At 49.7% G+C, this 23,401-nt stretch overlaps 1 protein-coding gene across 1 annotated transcript; it reads left to right on the top strand.

Moving 5' to 3' along the window:
* Positions 1–7,666: 7,666 nt before the first annotated feature.
* HROB (homologous recombination factor with OB-fold) lies at positions 7,667–22,328 on the top strand. The gene is made up of 10 exons (XM_020888628.2): positions 7,667–7,894; positions 8,907–8,957; positions 11,734–12,900; positions 14,145–14,228; positions 15,183–15,323; positions 15,938–16,046; positions 16,231–16,316; positions 16,655–16,780; positions 18,296–18,413; positions 20,592–22,328. Exons 1-10 carry the CDS (start codon positions 7,892–7,894, stop codon positions 20,681–20,683), a joined length of 1,977 nt encoding a protein of 658 aa, XP_020744287.2. The 5' UTR covers positions 7,667–7,891; the 3' UTR covers positions 20,684–22,328.
* The last annotated feature ends 1,073 nt before the right edge of the window (positions 22,329–23,401 follow it).

Here is a 23,401-nt window from a genome sequence, read left to right as displayed (position 1 = left end):
GAGTGATCATGCCTTTAAAAAACTTATTTCTTTTTATACTTGTGTTTAAAAAATTATTCCTTATCTGAAACTCAGATTTAAGTGGTTGTCCTGTATTTTAACTGACAGTCCCTACTCCTAGACCTCAAGTTCAGGTTGGAAGACAGCCCAACAAATGATTTTTTTGTTTCGTTTTGTTTAATAATTTTATTTATTTGTTTATTTTTGGCTGTGCTGGGTCTTCATTGCTGCAGAGGCTTTTCTCTAGTTGTGGTGGCACATGGACTCAATAGTTGTGGTTCCCCGGCTCTAGAGCACAGACTGAGAAGTTGCTTGTGGCTCAGTGGCTTAGCTGCTCCACAGTATGTGGGATCTTCCCAGACCAGGGATTGAACCTGTGTCTCTGGCATTGGCAAGCAGATTCTTTCCCACTGAGCCACCAGCGAACCCCCCAGGAAGTGGTTTTTGTTAAGAAATTTTAAATAAAAGAACCCATTTTAAGTATACAATTCAACATTTTCTAAGTAAATTTACCAACATGACAACCATCACATAATCTGGTTTCAAAAACATTTTTATCACCCAATAAAATGCCCATTTACAGTTAATTCCCATTACCTCCCCCACAAATAGCTTTTTAAAATATTTAATAAATAAATAATATTTTTCTGCTGTAAAAATGCATACACTCTTAATGTAGAAACAAGGGGTGGGAGGGAGATCAGAGAAGTACAAAGAAAAAAATAAAATCATTCCTAAGTGCATAATTCAATGAGAACAATTATTAGTAATTGGGTAAATGCTTTTCTAATTTTTCCCATGTTCATATTTTTTTCAAGAAAAATTATATCACATTATATCACACAGTATCTTACTATTTATTTTTTTGTAATACATCATGAAAATATTCCCATGGCATTAAATCTTCTTCCACAGCCTCATTTTTAAAGGTTGAGCAGTATTCCATTGTTTTTTTATTTTTATTTTTTAAAAATATTATTTATTTATTTGATTGAGCTGGGGCTTTTATGCTGCAGTAGGCATAAACTTCGATCCTCCTTGACGCACTCAGGATTTTTAGTTGTGACATGAGGACTATTAGTTGCTGCTTGTGGGATCTAGTTCCTTGATCAAGGATCAAACCCAGCTGTCCTGCTTTGGGAGCATGGAGTCTGAGCCACTGGACCACCAGGCAAGTCCCCCATTGTGTTGTTTTACCAGTTTCTTTATTCAATTCCTTTTTGATGGACATTTGGGTTGTTTTTCAATTTTTCACCATTTTAAATAATGCTGTGATCCACCTTCTTATAGCTAAATCCTTGCACACATCAATTACTGTTTTCTTAGAGGTGGAGCTGTTTTGTCAAATATCTTGCATGCACGCACTCGTGCCTGCTCAGTTGTGTCCGACTCTCTGCAACCCCTTGGACTGTAGCCCACCAGGCTCCTCTGTTCACAGGATTTTCCAGGCAAGAATACTGAAGACGGTTGCCGTTTCCTTCTCCAGGGGATCTTTCTGACCCAGGGATCAAACCTGTATTTTTGGCATCTCCTGCACTGGCAGGTAGATTCTTTACCACTGAGCCACCTGGGAAGCCCATTTTGTCAAAAGGTCTACGCACTTTTAAAGCTTTTGATGATTTATTTCCCACCTTGTAAGGGACACCACCCTGGGACCCAGTTGTCCAAGTCAGAAGCCTCATGTGAAGTTCAACCCTAGAGAAGGCTGACTGATAGTAGCCGGTGGTGGGATTCAGACTGGTCCTTGGAGGAACAGGTCCTGGGAGTGCAGAGGAGAAAAGCTACCAGGTTCTGAAGACTGTCAGGTACTGGGGGGACACTGTGGGATCTCCCAGGAAGCCAGGAGAATACTGTTGCCTTACCCCATCCCCTCCTCACCACCAGCCACAGGTGCCCCAGACAACAAGCTTGAGCAGCTCCTTCCCTGCTGCCCTGTTTGTCTCCGTGCTCCAGGCAAGCTGGACGTGGCTCGCAGGAATCTAGCCAGCTGCAGTCTGCCCTGAGCCCCGCCCTCCCCCACGATCCGGAGAGAGTCAGCGTCGCTTCCAGGGGCCGACCTTGGCACCACCCCCCCCCCACCCAGGGGTCCAGCCTCCCTGCCTTCACCCCGCAACCGTGGAAGAAGACCGCACGCGGAAAGCTTGGGGAGGTGGGTGTTGGACTGGAGGCGTAGATCTTGTGATGACTCACATGCCAGTGGAGAGGGAGAAAGGGGCTGGGGGAATGAATGGATTGCAAACCAGAGGGGAGGGGCCAAGGAGAAGAGCTTTGGTGCCTCGATTCCACCGCGTCAGTTTCTTCAACATCTGCAGTGCGTGGGGCTGAGCGATCCCACTGGGGAGTTAGGGGGGGTGGGCTGGCTGACGTTTGCTTCCCGCCCGTTGGGTTGGCCCGAGCAGTTCATGAATGACTCACCTCATTGTCAGGCTGATTCACTGCTCGCCTGGGGACTGGCGGGAGGGTGGGGGGCGGGATTGGGGGGAGCTGGGGCGGGGGCGGGGGAGGGGAGGCGGCTGCAGCCTCCCTGCTGGGGTCCGGACGCGATGGATGGGTTTCCGGGATGAGAAGCAGGGGCGTGCACATGACTTGGTCCGTGGAGAACAAGCTTGAGATTCTGCCACTAGTCTACCTGTGACTATTTACATTTAAATTAATTAAAATTAAATCCAAGAGAGCTTCAGTTTCTCAGTGTCACCAGCCACACTTCAAGCTGTCAGTAGCACATGCTGTTGTCAACAGCTACTCTATTGGATAATGCGGAAAGTTCTATGCGGCAGTGCTGGCCTACACAGCCTTCACAGACACAATGCCACACAGACCAGATCCTCAGCCACCCCCGTACACTCAGACCTCCCCCGCTTGTAGGCAGCACATAACAAACACAATTCCACACACATTCCACACACTCATTCAACATGCAACAGCCACCCACCGACACATCGCCACAGAACTCTCAGTATGTGTACACACTTCCAGTGTATGCCACGGTCCACGGGAAGACAAATGTAAACACATAAACATGCATCATCACTGTGAATCGCATACAACTGTTAATACAATCAAAATACGAATTAGGACGAAATGTATTTGCAAATATGCTGAAATAGATACAAACTCAAGCCATGTGGTTCCCATAAAAAAATCTCAGCACATGTTTGCAAACTCGAGTAGGGGGAAGGGAACCCACGTTGTTGAGCCTCTGCCAAGGTGCTGGGCATGGAGTTAGCCATTTCAATGCATTAATTCATTTAATTCCACAGCAATCCTGTGAGGAAGTTGTATTATTCCATTTTCATAGAGGGAACAGCTAAGTTCAGAGAGGTAAAGTAACTTACTGAAGGTCACACAGCCAGTTAGCAGTATGGTCAAATATGAACCCCCATTTATCTAACTCCATAGACAATGCAGCATGCTGTCTCCAAACACTCCCTCTAAACACACACACACACACACACACACACACACACACAAATACAGGTGTGCTCTCTCCTGTACTTAAGAAGGTGAGGCTCCTCATCCAACAAGTACAGGTATTTGGGGAAGTGAGCATGGAGTTGCCTAGACTCCTTTGTACTCCCTTCTGACAAATAGCATTAGGTCATTCAACAAACACTTGCTAGTCTTCTGTGTGCTAGGTCCTGTGCCAAGTGCTGGCTCACAAAAGTGAAAAGTCATAGTCGGTTGCTCTGAAAGAGTTCAAAGGCAAGCAGGAAGGTATGAGGGAAACGAAGACAATACAGGGCATGCAAGAGACCTAAGCTATCAGAGCCCCCAGGTCCAGGGAACCAAGGAGAAGGAAACCTGAGTCAGTCAAAGAAGGCTTCTTGGAGGAGGCAGCTGTGACCTAGGGCATGAAGAGTGAGTGGGGTGGAGAGGGATTGGTATTGGTCGGGACATTAGTTGAGAGATGAGATCACTTCCCAGGTGCAGGAGACAAAAGAGACCTTGGTTTGATTCCTGGCTTGGGAGGATGCCCTAAGTAGGAAATGGCAACCCACTCCAGTGTTCTTGCCTGAAAAACTCCCTGGACAGAGGAGCCTGGCAGGCTATAGTCCATGGGGTCGCAAGGAGTCATAGCACAGATGCGCGTGAGAGATGAAATAGGACAGGGAAGCAGATTCCTGGGCATTGTAGGTGCTGGGGAATTTTTTTTTTTAACCCCACCATGTGACATGAATCTTAGCTCCCTGAGGAGGAATCAAACTGATATCCCTTGCAGTGAAAGCACGAAGTCTTAAGCACTGGGCCACCAGGGGAAAAAGTCCCAGCCCTGGGGATTTTATACATCATCCTCAGGTGACTGGAAGGGATTGAACATTTTTTACAATGGAAAAAATAGTATCCTGCTTGCATGTTGGAAAGAATGGACAGAAGGGAGGAGAGCTTGGACTAGGGAGACAGTGCAGCAGGCTATGGGATTGTCCAGGCAGGAGATAGTAAGGCTTGATGTAGAGTGTAAGATCTGGACAAGATTAGGGATACAGGGGGATGAGGGATCAGAGTGTATCCTGGCCCTGAGATAGTGCAAGGCAACAGCTTTCCCACCCATGAAAATGTAATGAAAGCTATGATTTTCTTTCAGAGCAAGGCATATGTGCATAGGCATGTGATGTTTTGGACATAATTATAGGGGATTCGTATTCCGTGAATCCCCAGTTTAAGAGCCCAGTTCATTGGAATTCTAAAAGGTAAAACAATGTAGTGGTTAAGCTTGTGGATGCTGGTGTCAAACTGGCTGGTTAATTATCTTAGCTGCAACACCTATTAGCAATGTGGGCTTAGGCCAGGCATTGCCCCTTTCCTCCTCTGTAAAGCAGAAGTGATCCAAGCACCTATATCAAGACCTGTTGCTATGAACAAGTGAGTTAATTCATGTAAATTAATGAGCCTTGTCTGAAACACAGAAAGTGTTCAGGGAAGTCCTGGTGGTTATTACTATAGACAGTTGTTGTTACTGTTTAATCGCTCAGTCACGTCTGACTCTTTTGCGATCCGATGGACTGTAGCCAACCAGGCTTCTCTGTCCATGGGACTCTCCAGGCAAGAATACTGGAGTGGGTTGCAATTTTCTTCTCCAGGGGATCTTCCCAACCCAGGTATTGAACCCCCATTTCCTGCATTGGCAGGTAGATTCTTTACCACTGAGCCACCAGGTGAGCCCATTACTATAGATTACCACAGTGCTAATGAGACATTCCCCTTTGTACTCGACTTCACAGCTGAAGTTCTGGTGTCTTCTGGTATGGGTCCTCCTACCTGAGTCCTAGAACCCACTTTTCCCTTTCCCAGAATCTACCCTTCCTTTTTGGTCTGAGTCTCCATTATCCTCAACCCTGGTTATTAGTAGTAAGCCCACTAACCCCTCTTCGAAGAGAAGGAAGAAGAGGACCAGACTAGATCACCATGGGGATCTAATCTTTGCTTTTACTTTGGAGCAAAGTGTCAGGAAGAAGATCCGTGATTTGGAAGAGAATCCTTCAGCATGACAAAGTGAAAGTCACTCAGTCGTGTGTCTGACTCTTTCTGACACTATGGACTGTAGCCCATGGAATTCTCCAGGCCAGAATACTGGAGTGGGTAGCCATTCCCTTCTCCAGGTGATCTTCCCAATCCAGGGATCGAACCCAGGTCTCCTGCATTGCAGGTGGATTCTTTACCAGTGAGCCACAAGGGAAAACGAAGTATACTGGAGTGGATAGCCTATCCCTTCTCCAGCGGATCTTCCTGATCCAGGAATCGAACTGGGGTCTCCTGCATTGCAGGTGGATTCTTTACCAACTGAGCTATCAGGGAAGCCCAAGTCAAATCAGCATGACTGTCCTCCCCAAATTTAAAATCATAGACAACTTCCTCACTGTAGCCTGCCAGCCCCTCTCCAAAATGTCCCTGGCCCACATTTTCCATTTACTTCAGCTATCACTCCCACCCCCATCCAAGTTCTAACAGGAGGTGGGGGTGGCATTTGCCAAGTTCACTGAACTCAGAAAAGCAATGGAGGACAAAGCATAAGACTTCCCGTCAGAAGAGCCACCACCGAATGACTGTGACCCCGAGGGAGTCCCTTCCCCTGTGGGCCTCAGGTTCCTAATCTGTAAGTAATACCCACTCTTCACTCTTCGTGGAATCTCGTGAAGACAAAATGAGCCAATGGTTAAAACTGGAAGATGGAAACTATGGTGTGGGCAGTAGTTGATAGTATTCCTCTTGGCATTTTGGCCTCTGTGATCCCTTCAGCTGGAGCTGTCAGAGCCCAGATCCACATGAAGCCCTGTAACTGGGTCTCTAGGACTATCCACAGTTGGGCTGCCTGGGTTCCCTGGGAGGAGAGGGGGCCTGTAAATGGGAGGGTTGGGGGTCTGTCCCCTAGTTCAGAAGCACAAAGGGCTTGAAGGGATTCCTAACTTGGATGAGAGTTAGAGGTTCAGGTTTCCTCTCTCATCACCATTCTGACGTATGACAGGTTAACTGGTCCACAAGGAACAATGATGGAAGTCATAGGCTTCCATGAGGTCAGACAAGGCCAAGTAGTCTGCCTTTGGGAAGATGCATAGCTGGTTCAGATCAGATAGTTAAGAACTCACATCAGCTACCTTCCTCCTGCCTTTTGAGTCCTCAAAACTATGCAACCTGTACTGTCTCTCAACTGTTTCGTGATAAGCAAGAAGGGAAACTGAGGTCAGGCTGAATCAGTAACCACAATAGGCTTTAGTGATAACAACTGGACTCCCCATATCACTAGGCCTTCTCCTGCTCTCTATCTTTTGTTCTGTATCTCCCTGACTTGTTCATATTTTATTTATTTATTTAATACATATATTTTTTGGCCATTGTGTGGCTTTCAGGATCTTAGCTCTCCAGCCAGGAACTGAACTAGTACCCAAGGCAGTGAAAGCATGGAGTCTTAACTACTGAACCACCAGGAAATTCTCTCCCTGACTTGTTCATGAACTTGAGAGTACAAGGAGTCATTCATTTCTCTATCCCCAATGTTAAGCACTGTGCCTGATACAGAGTAGTCGCTGTGTCTTTCATTTATTAATTCTATAGAGCATTGTTCTAAGTGCTGGGGATACAGAGTTGAACAAGCCAGACAATGTCCCTATCCTCATGGAGTTCATATTCTAGTGAGGAAGACACACAATAAAGATGTAAACCATGACGATTATCAATAATGAAAAATGCTGAGAAGGAAATTAAGCGTTGTGATGGGGCAAGGGATGTTACTTGAGAGGTTAATGTGACAGGGAAGATCTGACATCTAAACTGAAACATGAAGGATGAGAACAGCCCGACTGGGAACATCTTGCTTAATAAATACGTGTGGCAAGAATAGACGGATTGATGGATGGATGGATGGACAGATGAACAGACAAACGAACAATGTGGATTCTGGTGTGAATGAGAGTCACTCTGTTAATACTCAGTCCCTAGTATGATTAACACAAGAGAGGAAGGTGGGCAGGATGGGATGTAATGGGCCCCAAATTTCCAACCTTGCTCTCACCCGAGTGCGCACCGAGCAAGCGGATTGGATCCAGGGTCTGCTGGGGGGCGACCGAGAGCTCATGCCTTTCCCTTTAAGGCTGGGGCGGAAGACCGCGGTGAAGGACCTTTGTGTCGGCGGGATAGAAATAGATCCGCCCCTTTAAGAGGGCGGAGACGCTGAGTGGCGGCGGCTTCGAACGCGGCCTAGGGAGTCGGCCCCCGGGTTCCCGACCACCCTCCTTCGGCCCCAGCCTGGCTTGCAAAGAGTGCTCTCTCCGACCTCGCCCCAGAGACACTGTCGCCCGGACTCTGACCCTCCCTACGTGGACCAAGGCCGAAGCCCCGGCGACCCCTGGAGTCAGGGTCTGTCCGGCCAAGCCGCGGCCCGAGCCTACTGGCGGTCGCCATGGTAATGCCGCGCCTGGGACCACCCGGCCGCCTGGTCCCCCGGCCGCAGGGACCTGTCTTCCGGGTTCCAGCCTCTCCCTCGTGCGAACTGCAGGATCGGGTTAGGGTTTCAGGGAGAGCTTGGTGGGGTCGGGACGCCTGGGCTCTAGTCAGGGCTCGGCTTGGACACTCCCGGCCCCCCAAGGAAGGTCTCTCCACCCACCTCCCTCAGGGCTTCATCTCCCAGTCTTTTAGCCTTCCGTTTCACCAAGGAAGACCGGTTCGTCCTTACGGGTGTGCTCACACGTCACGCCTCTCGGGCCCTCCCCCTCACCCAACCATTCCAGTCTGTTTTCTTGACAGTGGGCGATAGGTCTCCCTAACTGTAGCTCTTGCTGCTTCGGCAGCTGGAGTTAGGCACAGCCCTTGGCTCTAGGGTTGACAGACTTTTAATGCCGGCCACAGCAGCCCTGCTGTCCAGAAAGGAGGATCTGTGGGGACGAGGGGGGGCGGGGTAGGTGGTGGGGGGAAGTACATCCCACCCTCCCAAGACCCTAGCTTCTGGGTGTTAGATAAAAGGAAACCACTGACTTGTCTGTCAGAAGCAAGGCCTCTGTGCTGGGCATGCTTGGATTTATGATAATATCCCTTACATCTGACAAGAGTTCCCCAGGCCAAGCCTTTGGGGGTGTGGCAAAATCCTTAGACCCACATGCCCTGTACTGGGTCTAAAGAATGACACAGGCTCCCTTGGGCAGCCTTCCCTTTGCTTCCTCCCTCTTATTACAAGATTAACGCAGATAGACCTAAGGGAATTATTTTATAAGACAGGATTCTAAATCATCATCTAAGTCTTTAAGTAAACCACATCTCTCCTCATCCTTTATTCCTTCCCCAACACGACAGAAAAAAAAAAAAAACAGAAAACAGTACACCTGATGTCTTGTTAGAATTAGGAAAAAGCAGAGTGAAGACAAAATGTACTTGTAAATGGTATTTCTCCTCCAACCTCAATTGCTTTGTTTTCCTTTCAGGCATGCAATCTGCAGAAGCTGTTTGCTGTGGAAGAGGAGTTTGAGGATGAGGTAAGGAAGTGTTGGTGATCAGAGATGGCACCCAGACCTAGAATCCAAGTTTCCTTTTACCTGACATGTGTATCATTTTTTCCTTTTTTCTTGGTGAGAGTCTGAGAGATGATGAGAAATATAAACAACCCACTTAACTGTCTTAAAAACAAATAAAAAACCAGAGAGATGAGCTGCTTAATTGTCATACCTTTAAATTATAAGGGTCTTTGCCTGGAAGCTGTGTCACGTGGATGATTGGATCCACCTTCATGATGATATACTTCATGTGGGAAGAAAGTTAATGGAGAGGCAGAGACAGCGCAGCTACTAGACAGCAGGGGACCCAGAGTCACCAACTGGCCACCTGAGCCAGGGCAAAGTACTTCATTCTCTGGCCTTCCATTTACTCTGAACATGAGGGATGTTCTTCTGCCTCAAACACTCTTCCCTTCTCTTCTCTCTCTGGAGAAGATGAAGGATTAGATTAGACCTGAAGCTGGCATCTTAGAATCACCTCTGCTGAGTCCCTGCCACATACCCAATAAATCAGAATTTCTGGGGATGGGCCCAGGCAGGGCTATTTTTAATCTCTGGGTGCAGCCAGAGACCACTGAACTAGTGATCTGCAACGCTGTCTTCCCACTAAGATCTAACAGATGTAGTTTTATCTGGGTGGCCCAAAATTGTTATGTCAAATCCTTTTCAGAAGGAAACAGAATTTAAGTGAATAAAGCCCCCAGAGGTAAATTAAATCGCTTAAGAATACAACACTGAGCTTCCTTGGTGGCTCAGTGGTAAAGACTGTACCTGTCAATGTAGAAGAGATGGGTTCCATCCCTGATCTGGGAAGATCCCAGATGCTGTGGAGCAGCCAAGCCCGTGCATCACAACTGTTGACCCTGTGCTTTAGGGCCGGGGAGCCACAACTACTGAGCCCACGTGCCGTAACTACTGAAACCACACACCCTAGAGCCCCATGCTCCGCAACAAGAGAAGCTACCTCGGTGAAAAGCCTGTGCACTGCATCTAGAGTGTAGCCCCTACTCGCCGCAACTAGAAAAAAGCCCATCCAGCAAAGAAGGCCCAGCAAGCTAAAAAAAAAAAAATACAGCACCAATAGCCAGCATTAACATTAGATGTGACTCCAGTCTAATGTACATGGAAACTACTAAACTACGTTTATAGAATAGAGTTGCTCTGGTTTATCAATGACAGGCCATAAATGGCTTTATCAATTACCTTTATCAATGACAAGCCAGAGCTACTTTTTGACCCCCAGTGGTTTGCTTTTAAAAAACCACTTTTGGATTTGTCTGAATGCCTAATTTATGCCTAGTGAGATGGTGCACCAGGGACCTTTGTGGCAGCCACAGCCCCACACTTTCCTCCCTTTGAAGCTTTTGAAACCTGAGGTTTGAAGGGAAAAACAGACCTTTAAAAATTCCCTCTCTGGCTTGTCTCACACCCTGAGGCCCCAAGACATAGTGACAGAGGCATGTATGAGTTCCAGTCCTGGTTCTGTGAAGTTACTTAACCTCTCTTGAGTCTCGATTTCTATATCCATAAAACAGGGATAATAATATACCTATTCATAGGGTCATTGTGAGAGTTCATTGAGAGAATTCTGGTAAAATGTTTACATGGTACTGGGCACCCATTGAAGTGCTTCACATGTTAGGTGTTTTGTTATCATTTGGGGACTTGATTTTTGTTTTTAAAAATAACTCAGAACTGCCAGCTTTGTCAAGGATATATGTGTCCTTGTCTTTGTCTTTCAGCTTTGGAGATGTGTAATTACAGGCTGAAAAAGTGACCCTCCTGGGTCTTACCAGGTCAAGGTAGGACTGCTAGGCTAGTAATGGAATTAAGAGTGAAGGACTCTGACAGCTCAAGTTTCTTTTCCATGACCAGTCCCTTCCCCCTTCCCAAGGCAGATGACATCATGTCGGAGAGGGAGCTCTTCAGGGAAAAAGGGCTCCATCAACTCTCAGGGTCATCAGGATTTTATTCCTGCTGTAATTCTAATATTATTATTATTACTAAGTCCTAAAGTAGTCCTGTTGGAGTATGCTAGCCTCCTGATAATACACCAAGCAGGAAAGATCCTTTCTCTAGCCTAGACAATCTAGTGCGGCAGCAGGGGTGGGAGTGGAGGAGACCTTCCTGTCAGTTAAATCAGCAATTCTGACTCAAAAACACCCTCGGAACAGGTCTGTTGCTCTTGAAGGTGTCAATCTCACCTTGCTTCCCAACTGGAATCCATACTTAATTTAACTTGCCTGAAAAGCTATATTTAACTTCTGCCTATTTTGCTGGATCCAAGGCCTCTTTGACTTACCAAAGACTCTATGTGTGTGTGTGAGATGGGGGGAGGAGTGGGTTGAGGACACGAAGCAACCAGCTCCTGAGTGCACAGGCTGGACACCAGAAAGCTGATTTCCTTGAGACGGGTGTGTGCCCTCGGGAATTTGTTTGACTCCTTGGTGACCTGGTTCCTTTGCTTCTCTTACTGTTCCAACTGCCACCACCACCACCCCTCCTCTCCCCTCCCCTTCGAGACTGAAGAGAGAGAAGATACCTGAAGACTTAGCCTTAGAATGTGTCTGGCAGAATCCTGGTGGTGGACTCCTGGGCAAGGTCAAAGGTGGTGAGAGAGTCTACAACTGCTTTACGTGTCTTGGTCTCCTGCTTGCGTGTATCTGCACACACACACACACTACATGCCTGAAACAGTAAAAGCAGAGTGCTTCTTGATTTCCAGATGCCAAGACCCATTGTCTCTGCTTCTTTGTAGGATTTCTTGTCGGCTGTGGAGGATGCAGAGAACCAGTTTGCTGGCTCACGACCTGTAAATGCCGGGTGCCTAAGACCTGTCTCCTCCCGGCCACAGGAGGCCCAGCTGCTGCCCCGAGTCACTGCCCCAGCAGAAGCTGAGGGCCCGCCAGGCCTGGGATTCCGCCTTCCTACCTGCGGTGGGCCTAGGGCTACTGGGGATCCACCTCCCCCAGGAACAGCTCCCCTAAGATCTGTCTCGACATCCAGCAGCTGGACTGGCAATCAGGGAAGAGTGACACTGACAGAAGTGCTCAAAGAGCCAGGAAGACCCCAGGCCTCAGCCTCCCACCCCCAGCTTACCTTCAGGAGCAAACAGCAAGTGATTGGTGGCTTCGAGGGGCCTGAACAAGATGAATTTGATAAGGTCCTGGCAAGCATGGAGCTGGAGGGGCCCAGCTTGGAGCTGCAACTTGGAGTTCACAGTGAGGCCACAGGAATCCCACCCAGCTGGCAGCAGGAGGACTCCACATTGGCTAAGAAGGCTCGGGTGGCTGATCTGAGCAGACCTTGTCAAAGGGGGCCTGTGCCTGCCCCCCACGTAACTGGGATCCCATCTGCCCATGATGCACCCCCAGATCCCGCAATCCTCTGCAGGACTCCACAACCTCACTTGAGACCTGGTGCTGTGGGTAACTTTCCTCTCCCAGCTACCTCGATGGTTCGTGCTCAGCCACCCCCCTGGGAAGTTTCTCCTGTGGGTCCCCCTCCTCGAACACCCCAGCCTCTCCAAGCTGCTGGCAGGCCCATTCAGAGCAGCCCTCAAAATCGTTTCCCTGCTCAGCCATTCCGGTCTCCAAACACCTGTTCAAGTGGCAAACTCCATTTTCTTAGACCACGGACTCCCAACTCAAGCTGTGCTGCTCCCTCAAAGACCAGCTGTGGACTGTTTCCTCAGAGCCCACCCCAACCCCGAACTTCAGCATCTTCAGTCCTGTCTCCTGTCTGCACCCTGAAGGGTCCCGGTCCCTCCCTGCTCCCTCAAGCCGTTCTGCAGACGCCCATTGTCACCAACCACCTGGTGCGGCTGGTCACCGCTGCCAGCCGGACACCCCAGAAACCCACCTGCACCTCCACCCGTGCCAAGACGCGCCGCTTCCCCGGACCAGCAGGGCTCCTGCCTCACCAGGTGAGTGACAGCTTTGCTCTGGCCGGAGCCAGAGCTCCCCAGGCCGCCGGAGAGCAGCTGGGTGTGTCCCAGCCCTGCCCAGTCCCAGAGGATCTTCACGTCCCCCAGGAAGTGAAGGAAGGAAGGGCAGGGGCTGGGGGCTTTCCAGAGCTGTGGGAGAAGTCAGAAGTGGGGAGAACGGAATGCCTGAAAACCCACAGAGATGGAGATGCCTAAGGCTCTGAGAACAGCACAGTTTCCATTCATTTGTTGAGCACCTACTGTTTACTGGCCCCGGGGCAGGAAGACTCCTTCTCTTATAGTTACTAAGGACTGGTATGTGTTGGGCCCTTTGCTTGGACCTGAGGATACAGAAATGAACATAGAAATAGCTCTCATCCTGCAGAGCTTCCAGGGGAGTAGAGGAAGCAGACACAAACGATTATACGTAAAAGGGACAGAGAGGGTAGAGGTCATTCCCTGGGTGCCGGGGAGACACTGGGCTCCTTGTGCTTCCTGGTTGGGTTTTGGACAGATGAATAGGAGATTTACGGAGGTGCGTGTTGGACGGCTGCATCCTGGAGGACATTTCAGCCCTGGAAAGACAGGAGAGAGTGTGTGCAGAGGCACAGATTCTCTGGGAGGTTCATGGAACCACTCAGTGTGGCTGGTGTGGGGGGTCACTGTGGGGCAGTTGGGGCTGAGCCTGGAGTATGGATTTCGGCAGCAGTAGAGAGACAGGGTCCCTCAGACTAGTCTTAGATCCAATCTGAGATAATTGGACTCTGAGAATCTGGTCTGGTTGTGATAGGTTACCCCTTTTCCTCACATTTGAAGGGTGTCTTCTTCAATCAGAAGTGATTTCTACCCATTAACTTGGCACTTTAAGAGAAATCCAAGGAAGCCATGTACATTCCTCCTGGGCTGGATCCCTGTCAGGAAGGGTGAGGTCCCCGAGAAGGGGTTTGGGGAAAGCTACGCTCTTACTCACTTCAGACCTCTATTCAGGTCATCACCGCCTTCAGGAAGCCCCAGGGTTTGTTCCTGAGCCAGCTCCAGCTTCCTCACATTTCCCCAAACGGTCCCCAAAGCGTCTTTTTTGAGCTGCCAGCAAGGCTCTTGAGACTTCGTTAGGAGAGATGTAATATGTGTTAATTGTCCCTGATAGTTTCCTGAACTCATTATGTAACCCAGACAAGAAGCTGTACTTGTAAATAACAGCTGCTGAGCTTGCTCTCGCCTTCTCCTCCTCTCTCCCCTCGTAGCACAGTGGGAAAAATCTGGACGACATCATGGTTTCCACGCCCCAGACTCCGACTCACGGTGCTCTGGCAAAATTCCGGACAGAGGTAACTGACTCCATGCAAATGTTAACTTCCTGGGACTCATTTAAGAGAGAGGGATATCCTTGTGTGTTTTAGAAGCTGAGAATCAGAATCAGTGATGCTCAGCCCCTTTTCTGGGGTCACACATCATAGCACGTTGAGGGACGCCCATCCTGATGCCAAAGGGGTGTTAACTGATGCCATGGGTTCAGCCTTCTTTCCCAGCTAAGAAAGAATAGCCTGGCTAACTCCATCTGCCCTCAGTGGAGGAGAGTGTAATAAGTATCAGGAAATTGTATCTCGGGAACCCTTCCTCTCAGGTTTCTGGGAATCAAGCTGGGAAGCTTGTGCCTTCACCTTGCCTCTGGTGGGTTCCCTCTTGGTGGGTGAGACTCAGCCTCCATCTTCCCTGGGATTCTGGTTGACCTGCTCTGTCCCCAGACCCACTTTTGCTTTTAATTCTCTCTAGAAGTTTTTCTCTTTTGCTATAGCTCTGTATATCCACCAATCCATTTCAGCTCCAAAATAGTAAATACTCATCTGAATTTAAAGCATTTTTTAATATACCAAGGTGTACAGTTAAACCCAGAGGCATCTCAAGTAGAATATAATTGGTTTCAAAATTGCCTGGAAGCCTTTAAATGTATGTGGGGACTCCCTAGCCCTAAGACTTTTTGAGTTCATTACAAGGGACAAGCGTAGCTAGCCTTTTGCATTAATATAATTAAAGTCAGGTCCTGATTTAAACTAAACTAAGTTACAGAGCACCTTTGCTCTTGTTTCTCAGTGAAAGATGTGATATGCAGCGAGTTTTCACATACCCTTTTCTGAACCTTGAGATAAATGAAGGGAGAAAGCATGGCCACCGTGCTGCCGGGAGTTCACCCTTGCTCCCCGGCCCTCCGTCCCGGCTCAGTTGGAGTCTCTAGCAAAGTGGACCCATGAACCCCAGGCTTCCCTTCTGCTCCATTGTGCCAGGTTGTTACCAGTTCCCAGGCATCGGTGGAGGAGGACTTTGGACGAGGGCCCTGGCTGACCATGAAATCCACTCTGGGTCTGGATGAGAGAGATCCTGCTTGCTTCCTCTGTACCTACAGCATCATCATGGTGCTGCGAAAGGTAAGGGTTCTGGACGCTGAGACCCAGAGGAAAGGCCGTTTTTATATCTCTTCCAACCTTCCCTGCTCCACCTTAGGAAAGGGCACTCTGTTTGCTCCTTCCTACCCTAGGCCTGTCTCTGAGCAGCAGCATGAAGATACCATTGGGTTGTATCTTCCACTCACCTACCTTTTCACTGCCATCCACAGTATCAGGCACAGGCAGAAGTGGGTTACGGGCATGTCTCCATACATCTGAGTCCTGAATGGGGTAGGGTAGGCACACTGCTCCCCTTAGAGCTCCCCATAGGTCAGAAGTCATGTGCAGATGACTAACGTGTGCTAACATGTTCTTGCCTGTGGCCTACGTGGTAGAGATCTATATAAATATATACACATAAATACATAAGAGAAAGGAGGCAGGGGAAAGAAATGAAGGACCTGCCAGCTTCAAGTCTGCCAGTGGGAGATGGGCTGAGCCCTTTAAACTGCCCCTTGGCCCTCCACAAAGGAAGATCATCACCACACTGGTACGCTGCATCACCACCCCCACCCCTCCCCAGGTTGCCCTGGCTCACTTGGGAACCTTACAGATGGGACATGGCTGGCTCAGCAAATGCCTCTCCTTGTAACCAGGCAGCCCTGAAGCAGCTTCCTGGAAACAAAGTCCCCAACATGGCAGTGATGATCAAGTCCCTGACTCGGAGCGCAATGGACGCCAGTGCGGTTTTCAAGGACCCCACGGGTGAGGAGTTAGGTTCTGGTGTCTGACGGGTGGCCCTATTGAGGTCAGGAGGTGAAGAGGAGCCACCCTCTGCATTCACAGTTAGGAAAACTGAGGCAGTGAGCCACCTACTTCCCAGCTGGGCCCAGATCGGGCACTGTGCTGCCCTTGACCTTGAGACTGATGGGCGGCGTGGTGTTTGCAGGAGAGATGCAGGGCACGGTGCACAGGTTGCTGCTGGAGACGCGCCAGAATGAGCTGAAGCCTGGCTCAGTGCTGCTGCTCAAGCAGGTACTCTCCCCCTCCTTCCATGGAGAAAGCCCCAGTTATCTCTCTGATTCCCTGCCCTCCCAGGCCCCGGGCAGAGAGTAACAGCACTGGTGCTGGACCCTGGCTTACTGGAGCCGAGTAAAGGCCCGACCTCCATCCTTCAGGGAGTGGCTGGTAGTGGGAGTGGTCTGTGAAGGGCCAGGGGTGGGTGAGTGGTTCTACTCAGCACCAGGGCTGAGGCAGGAGTGATTTCTGTGATCCTGGTGCAGAGGTCAACAAGGGAGAGGCAGGCAGGACCAGGTGGCCATCGGTGCTCTGTCAGGACACTGGACCCCCCACCCACCTCTTCTCTCCTCCAGATCGGAGTGTTTTCTCCTTCACTCCGAAACCACTACCTCAACGTGACTCCCAACAACCTGGTCCATGTTTATAGCCCAGATTCTGGAGACGGGAACATCCTTAAGCCATCTCAGTCCTTCCCCAAGGTAAGAGGAGCAGGATGGAGGAGGAATGGATAGAGCCGCTCTCCACCTGGACCTTCTGGTTTCTTCCCTTCCTCCACCCTGGTGAGCAGGGATGTGAGTTGGACAGTTGCCCTAAGGTGAAAAGATGCCTTTGGGGACAGGGCCATTGCCTCCTGTCCCTGGTCCAGCCACCTGCCAGATGGCACGGTAACAGGACCTAGAGGAGCAGCTGGCTTCTGAGTGATCCCTGAGTGTCTGATGGCAGACTTGAACGTCACAGAGCATGGGAGTTATTTGAGAACTAACCAAGGTGATAGTCCACAAGGGGGCGGGGCCCTCACTGAGTGACTGAGGGTTGGACTTGCTGCAGGTGGCTGTGCAGAGAACAGACAGCTACAGATGGTCTGTCAGGTGAGCCAGCCCTTGCTCGGCATATTTCCCCCTGCTTTCCACCTCTGCTAGGTGAGGGGACACCAGCCCAGAATGCCTTTGAGAACCAAGGAAGACTGAGTTCCAGGCAGTTCCACTCCAGGGTGAGAGTGCAGAGCTGGGCCTTGACTTGGCACACAGTGTCCTCTCTGTGGCCACCTGCAGCTTCCTGGGATCCTGGGTTGTTGGCCTGGCCTGGCCTGGGGGTCAGGAGACCTGGGTCATGTCCCTGCTCTGCTGGAAATTTGTAACATGACCTTGGGCAAGTCCTGTCCCTTCCCCTGCTGTTGATTTGTCTATAAAGTTATACTCAATGACGTCTAGTCAAGTTATGCTTTTAGCTCTAACTTGCTACTTCTCATCTTTCTCCCTAACCTTCTACATTCTCTCAGTATCACCCCTTTCTAACAAAGCATCTCGATTTCATTTTAAATTTCAAGTCACCCCTGGACTTCCCTGGTGGTCCAGTGATTAGGATTCCATGCTTCCACTGCAGGGGGCACAGGTTCAGCTGCTGGTCAAGTAACTTAAGATCCTGCAAGCCAAATTGCATGCCCCACCCCCCAAAATCCAAGTCATCCATACTTGTTGAAAAAAAATTGAAATGGTACAGAATAAAGAAACATAAAACTGATCCTTCCCTGTTTGCATTCCCTAGGGCTAACAATGGTTAACAGGTTTAATTACTAATTTTAATTACCTATTCATATATTAGCTATTTGGGGGGTTGTTAACAGCTTGTTGTTAATTCCAGCCTAACTCCTTAGTATATTTCTGAATGGCCTCTTCACTGTCTGCTCCAGTTATAGAGATCCCTAAAAGATCAGAAACCAACTGAATTAGAAAAGAAAATCAACCAAAAAGTTTTTTTTTTTGGTTCTATTTATGTATTTTTAAATTATCTGCTCTTTGGGGTGTTTGGTATTTCAGCTACCTCACCAGCATGGGCTGTGTGACTGGCCACTGTGTGACTGGCCACTGCCGCATTCCTCTGTCCTGTCTTTCCTGAGCCCCCACCAATTCCTTTGAGCTTGTCTGGGTGGAGATGGTACTGTCCAGAGAGATTTCAGGGTCACAGGTATTGGTAACCAGATCCTCTGTCCCCAGGACCTCGGAAGCTTCCATGAAAGCCTCCAGCAAGAAAGTGAGAAGCCTGAGAAAGGCCTCCAAACAGCACAGAACCCAGAGGCAGGGACATCTCCCAAGAAAGAACTCCCAGAAGCAGGTAAGAAGAACATCAATCCAAGTCCACCCAGGAACCAAAAAGATTCTCCTTCTATTTCCTCTTAAATAGCTCAGGCAGATTGTCCTGGCTGCATCTTGTTCCTCCTCCCGTGAATCTTTGGATCTTACAGAAATTAGATGTGGTGTCTTTCCTGGCAAGGCTGCAGGCCACAAACTAATTAACACAAAGAATGTGATCCTCAGCTCCCGCGTTTCCAGGCCATGTGCTGTTAGCCACAAGGAGGAGATAGACTGGCGCCAGCCTTGAGTCTTCTGTGGGCTGATGGCTAAACCACAGAGGCAGATTTCTCCATCCTGACAAAGCTCTTAGGCCCTCCAGGTGGTGCTAAGGGGTCCATCATCCCTGTGGTCAGGGTGGGACCAGGATACAGACCTGAGAGGCCCAAATACAAACCTCTTCCTGGAGGGCCAACTTGTTCCTCAGGAGGGAGCCTCACCCAGATGATGCTAACACAATCTAGGTCTGGTCCTTAGCTCTTGGATCCCATAAATGCAACCCTCATGGGATTATGGGTAGGTGTCTCCATGTTAACCAAATTCACAGTAAACCATGGATAAGCCACAGAGCCCATTTATTTATATTGTATGAAAAAGTATCTACCCCATGTGCTGGAATCTTCTCTAGAATCTTCCACTATCTCCTTGTAAGTCAGCTTGAGGACAAGCCAAACCCTCCTCAGAAGGTTGCTGGTGGTCATGGAATAAGAGTGAGGCAAGCTGCCTGTAGAATGTTGTGGTTGGTGTCACGTCTCCAGAGTAGGGACAGACCTGCCAGGCAGGCAGCTGCTGGTGGTGGCCAGGCAGCACTGGGAGACACAGATGCGGATTCCTGCTCTTGAGTCCCATTCTCCTTGACTCACACTGGCTACTCACTCCCTTTCATTTACCCTAGTGTTTCTCCAGACAGTGTAGCTAGTGAGCAGCAACTTTTTTGTTAAAATCAAATTCCAGTCCTACTTCCCTGGGTACGATGCTGGTCACCCTAGTTAAATTTAAATGCCCCCAAACTGACTTCTGGGCTCCCCAGGTGGCACAGTGGTAAAGAATCTGCCTGCCAATGCAGGAGACGTGGGTTTGATCCCTGGGTTGGAAAGATCTCCTGGAATAGGAAATGGCAACCCATTCCAGTATTCTTGCCTGGAAAATTCCATGGACAGGGAAGCCTGGCGGGCTACAGTCCATAAGGTCACAAAGACTCCAACACGACTGAGCATGCACACAGACCGACTTCTGCCCTTCTAGCAGCAGTGTTTATCCAGTGCTCCGTGCCAGACTGAGAGCTGGCCTCTGCAGGTAGAGTTTCCAGCCTGACTGACGCTAGGCCTGCCTGATTCCGTCCATTCAGCGGGCGTTTTCTAGTTGGAAGCCGTGGCTCTGGCGTCAAATGGATGCACACTTGGGCAAGTTGTTGACCTCTTTAAACCCTGTTCTCTTGGGCAAAGTAAAGATTGTAACAGGAACCACTACGAGATGCGCTCTGCAGGGGCCCTGTGAGGCCGAAGTGAAGTGATGACTGTAACGTTTGCGGGCCTGTGCCTGGCACCAATGTGCCCCCAGTACATGTTAGCTGCTCTTGCTCACAGTCACAGCAGCAGTGGGGGTTACTGAGGTCAGCTGTTTCCAGCTTCGCAGGCAGAAGTACCCATCCGAGAACTGTAGTCAGGACAGTTACTCCTGTCCTCTCGGCTCACAGAGGCGCTTTGGGGGAGGGGACGGTGACGTCTCCCGCCATGCAGAGTGCAGGTGAGAGACCAAGTGAATGAGCTGTGTGGTTCTGAGCACATCTAAGGGCTTTTCCCAGCCTTCTTTCTCCCTCTGTCCAGTCAGACGGCTGCACTAGGAGACCTCCGATGCCTTTCTGCTCAGGCACTGTGTTTCAGGATGGAAAGAAGAACCATGGAGGCCCAGGGGGAGCCCCTTTCTTTGCAGAGTGACCCGGGCATTTTGCCTCTGCCTTTTGTTGAGTGTGGGGAGCAAAAAGGAGATGGAAGTCAGGCCAGCCTCAGGCCCATCGATGTGAGGACCACTGCCCAGAGAGCCCCCTCTCTAACTGCAGCCGGGTTCAGACCCCCATGAAGGGTAGGAGCTTCAGCTCTGAGTCACACAGAGGCCTCAGGTTATCACTGAGTCTCCCCACCCTCCCTGTCCTCCCCTGCAGATGACCTGGATGGACTTCTGAGCGAGCTCCCCGAAGACTTCTTCTGTGGGACCAGCAATTGGGACCGCCCCAAGGCAGGGCACCCGCCGTGAGCCGGCAGCCTCACAGCAGCCTGGCAGAGCTCTGGCTGTGTCTGCTCACATGCCTGGGAGAGAGGAGGACCAGCACAGCTGGGGAGCAGGCAGAGTTCTGGGACCTCTGTGGTTCTTCCCACCCTGGACACTTTCCCCGAGAACACCCTTGTCCCTCGGATTCTGCACTGTCGTCACTTTGGGTCTTCCTTTGGCAAGCGGAACTCTGCTCGGGATTGGATCTGCTGTCCTCTAAGCCCTCGGGTACACATTCCTTCTCATCCTCCAACAGGGAAGGTGTGTCAGTCTCCCACCTCGGCTTGACTTTGGGCCTGGTTCCTTGACTCTCTAGTCCCAGGACAGCGGAGGAGCCAAGGGAAGCCACACCATAGCAGCGGCGATCTGTTCCTCTGGACAAGGAAGGAACACACTCAGGCTTCCCTCTTCTTTGTCTCTTAAGGCCTGTAGCTGCCCAGCTCACCTGTGTCCAGGGCTTCAAGGTGCAGGGGCATGGGTATGGCTGGGGCATCTTATTCTGAAATAAAAGCAGCCGACTGCTTCACCCGCCTCCCTCTCTTTCCCACCCTCCCAGCTCCTTGTCCTGTCTGCCCTCCCCCTGGTGCCTTGGCCTGGACAGAGCCAAAGCTACTCATTTTCTTTCTCTTTTTTCTTATAGACATTTTTTTTTTTTTTTTTTTTTGCTGCACTGGGTCTTAGTTGTAGCACACAGGATCTTTAGTTCCAGCATGTGAACTTTTAGCTGCAGCATGTGGAATCTAGTTCCCCAACTAGGGATCAATCTCAGGCTGTCTGCATTGGGAGGTCAGAGTCTTAGCCACTGTCTTTTAGACAGTTTTAGATTTACAGGATTACTGTAGAAATGTTACAGGGAGTTCTCCTATACCTCACAACCAGTCTAAGAGCCAGTATTGACACATTATTAACTGAACTCTATGCTTTATTGACATTAAACCAGTTTTCCCCTAATATTTTCTTTCTCTTCCAGGATCCCACGTTACAATTAGTCGTCTTGTCCGTATAGACTTCTCTTGGCTGTGGTAGTTTCTCAGACTTTCCTTGTTTCTTAATGACCATGACAGCTTCCAGGAGAACAGGTCTCACCTCTTGTCGGATGCCCCTCTATTGGAATTTGTCTGGTGTGTTTTCATGATTAGACGAGGGTTATGTGTTTGGGAGAGGAAGAGCACAAAGGTGAGTTCCTGTTCTCATCGCATCATATCAAGGGTTGGTGTTGACCTTGATCACCTGGCTGAGATAGGGTTTGTCAGGTTTGGTCAGGTTTGTCTGCTGTCAAGTTACTCTTTTTCTCCCTTTTCACATGATACCCTTTGGAAGGAAGTCACTTTGCCACCCACACTTAAGGAGTGAGGGGTTATGTTCTGCCTCTTGAAGGACAGAATATCTACATGGATGATTTGAAATTCTGTGTGGGAGATTGGTCTGTTTTCCCTTATTTTTTTGTTCAGTTACCCATTTATTATCAGTATGGACTCATGGATATTTATTTTATACTTTGGGTTAGAGTCCACTACTACTTTATTCTGTTGCCAAGCAACTCTTTGCCACTGTAGATTCTCTGTACCACCTTGAAGGCAAGAATTGGACAAGGGTCATGGGTGGGGTATAAAAGATCTAATTACACCAAGTAACCAGCCAACTTTGTTTTCCTTTATGGAGTGAAGGGAAAAGAGGAAGATGCTCTCAACATATGGTTGAGGGGATGTGAGCCCAGTTTAATGGCCAGCTTTGCATGCCTCGGCTTTCACCAGGCAGCTGTGAGTCAGGGCCTCCAATGGACTTGGCATGGCTGTGGGGAAGGCGTTATTCTCCCTGTTTCCAAAGAGATCCCATGGATCCCAGTCTCAAAGCTGAAGGGAGCAAATGCCTTAGGAGCTCCATGTTCACCTGGCGGCTGGTGGCAGTGGGACTCTGTTCTAGAAGGCTGTTGTGGCCCAAGCCCAGGAACAGGCAGGAGCCAATTCACCAGCTCTGCCCTTTCACACTCTCACTAAGTCTTCCTGCTTGAACACCTACCTGAGGTGGTTGGATGGCTTCACTGATTCAATGGACATGAATTTGGGCAAACTCCAGGAAATGGTGAGGGACCAGGAAACCTAGAGGGCTGTAGTCCATGGGTTCAGGAAGAGTCAGACACGACCTGATGACTGAACAACACATGAGCACACCACAGACGGCCTTCTCTTCCCCCGCTGCTAACTCCCCAGCTCTGCCTCTCTAGCTTAGATCTGGGCCAGAGCCCTCTACTCCAGTGGTCTTCGTGCAGCTAAACCACCCGTTCCCCCGGCCTGTGTACCCATCCCCCTCAGCCCCTTGGAGCTCTGTTCTTCACTCTTAACCATCCTAACAGGTGTCCTGGTTTTTTGTGTACTCCATCACCCCACAGGCTCTGATCTCCCAGAAGGCAGGCTGGGTATCCAGTCACCTGGCCCTGTTTCTGCCAGTAAAACTGGGCTCCCTGTGGGTTCATGTGTGGGTTGAAGTAAAGGCCTCTGGAAGTTAATGTTGCGCATAGTTTTTCTGCCCTCAGGAAGTTAAGGCTAAGGACAGGACACACAACATATAGTGTCTCGGGACTGAGCTGTAGTCAGCACCTTCAGGCCTGTGGCAAGAAGGCTGCAGAGAGGCTGGGGAGGTCAGCGCAGCCTCAGGCCCCGCTCACAATGACTACTGTGAACCTTGGAGAAGGCCCCTCTTGGC

The sequence above is a fragment of the Odocoileus virginianus genome, chromosome 17 (genome assembly GCF_023699985.2).
Source record: "Odocoileus virginianus isolate 20LAN1187 ecotype Illinois chromosome 17, Ovbor_1.2, whole genome shotgun sequence".
Lineage (NCBI taxonomy): Eukaryota > Metazoa > Chordata > Mammalia > Artiodactyla > Cervidae > Odocoileus > Odocoileus virginianus.
Note: the sequence above shows the minus strand (reverse complement) of the source record. Positions and strands in the feature narration are given on the sequence as shown.

Coding starts and splice junctions, on each gene's coding strand:
- HROB (XM_020888628.2), top strand. Junction 8,958..11,733: donor AAGAGGAGTTTGAGGATGAG/GTAAGGAAGTGT, acceptor GCTTCTTTGTAG/GATTTCTTGTCGGCTGTGGA. Junction 16,781..18,295: donor CATCTCAGTCCTTCCCCAAG/GTAAGAGGAGCA, acceptor CTCTGTCCCCAG/GACCTCGGAAGCTTCCATGA.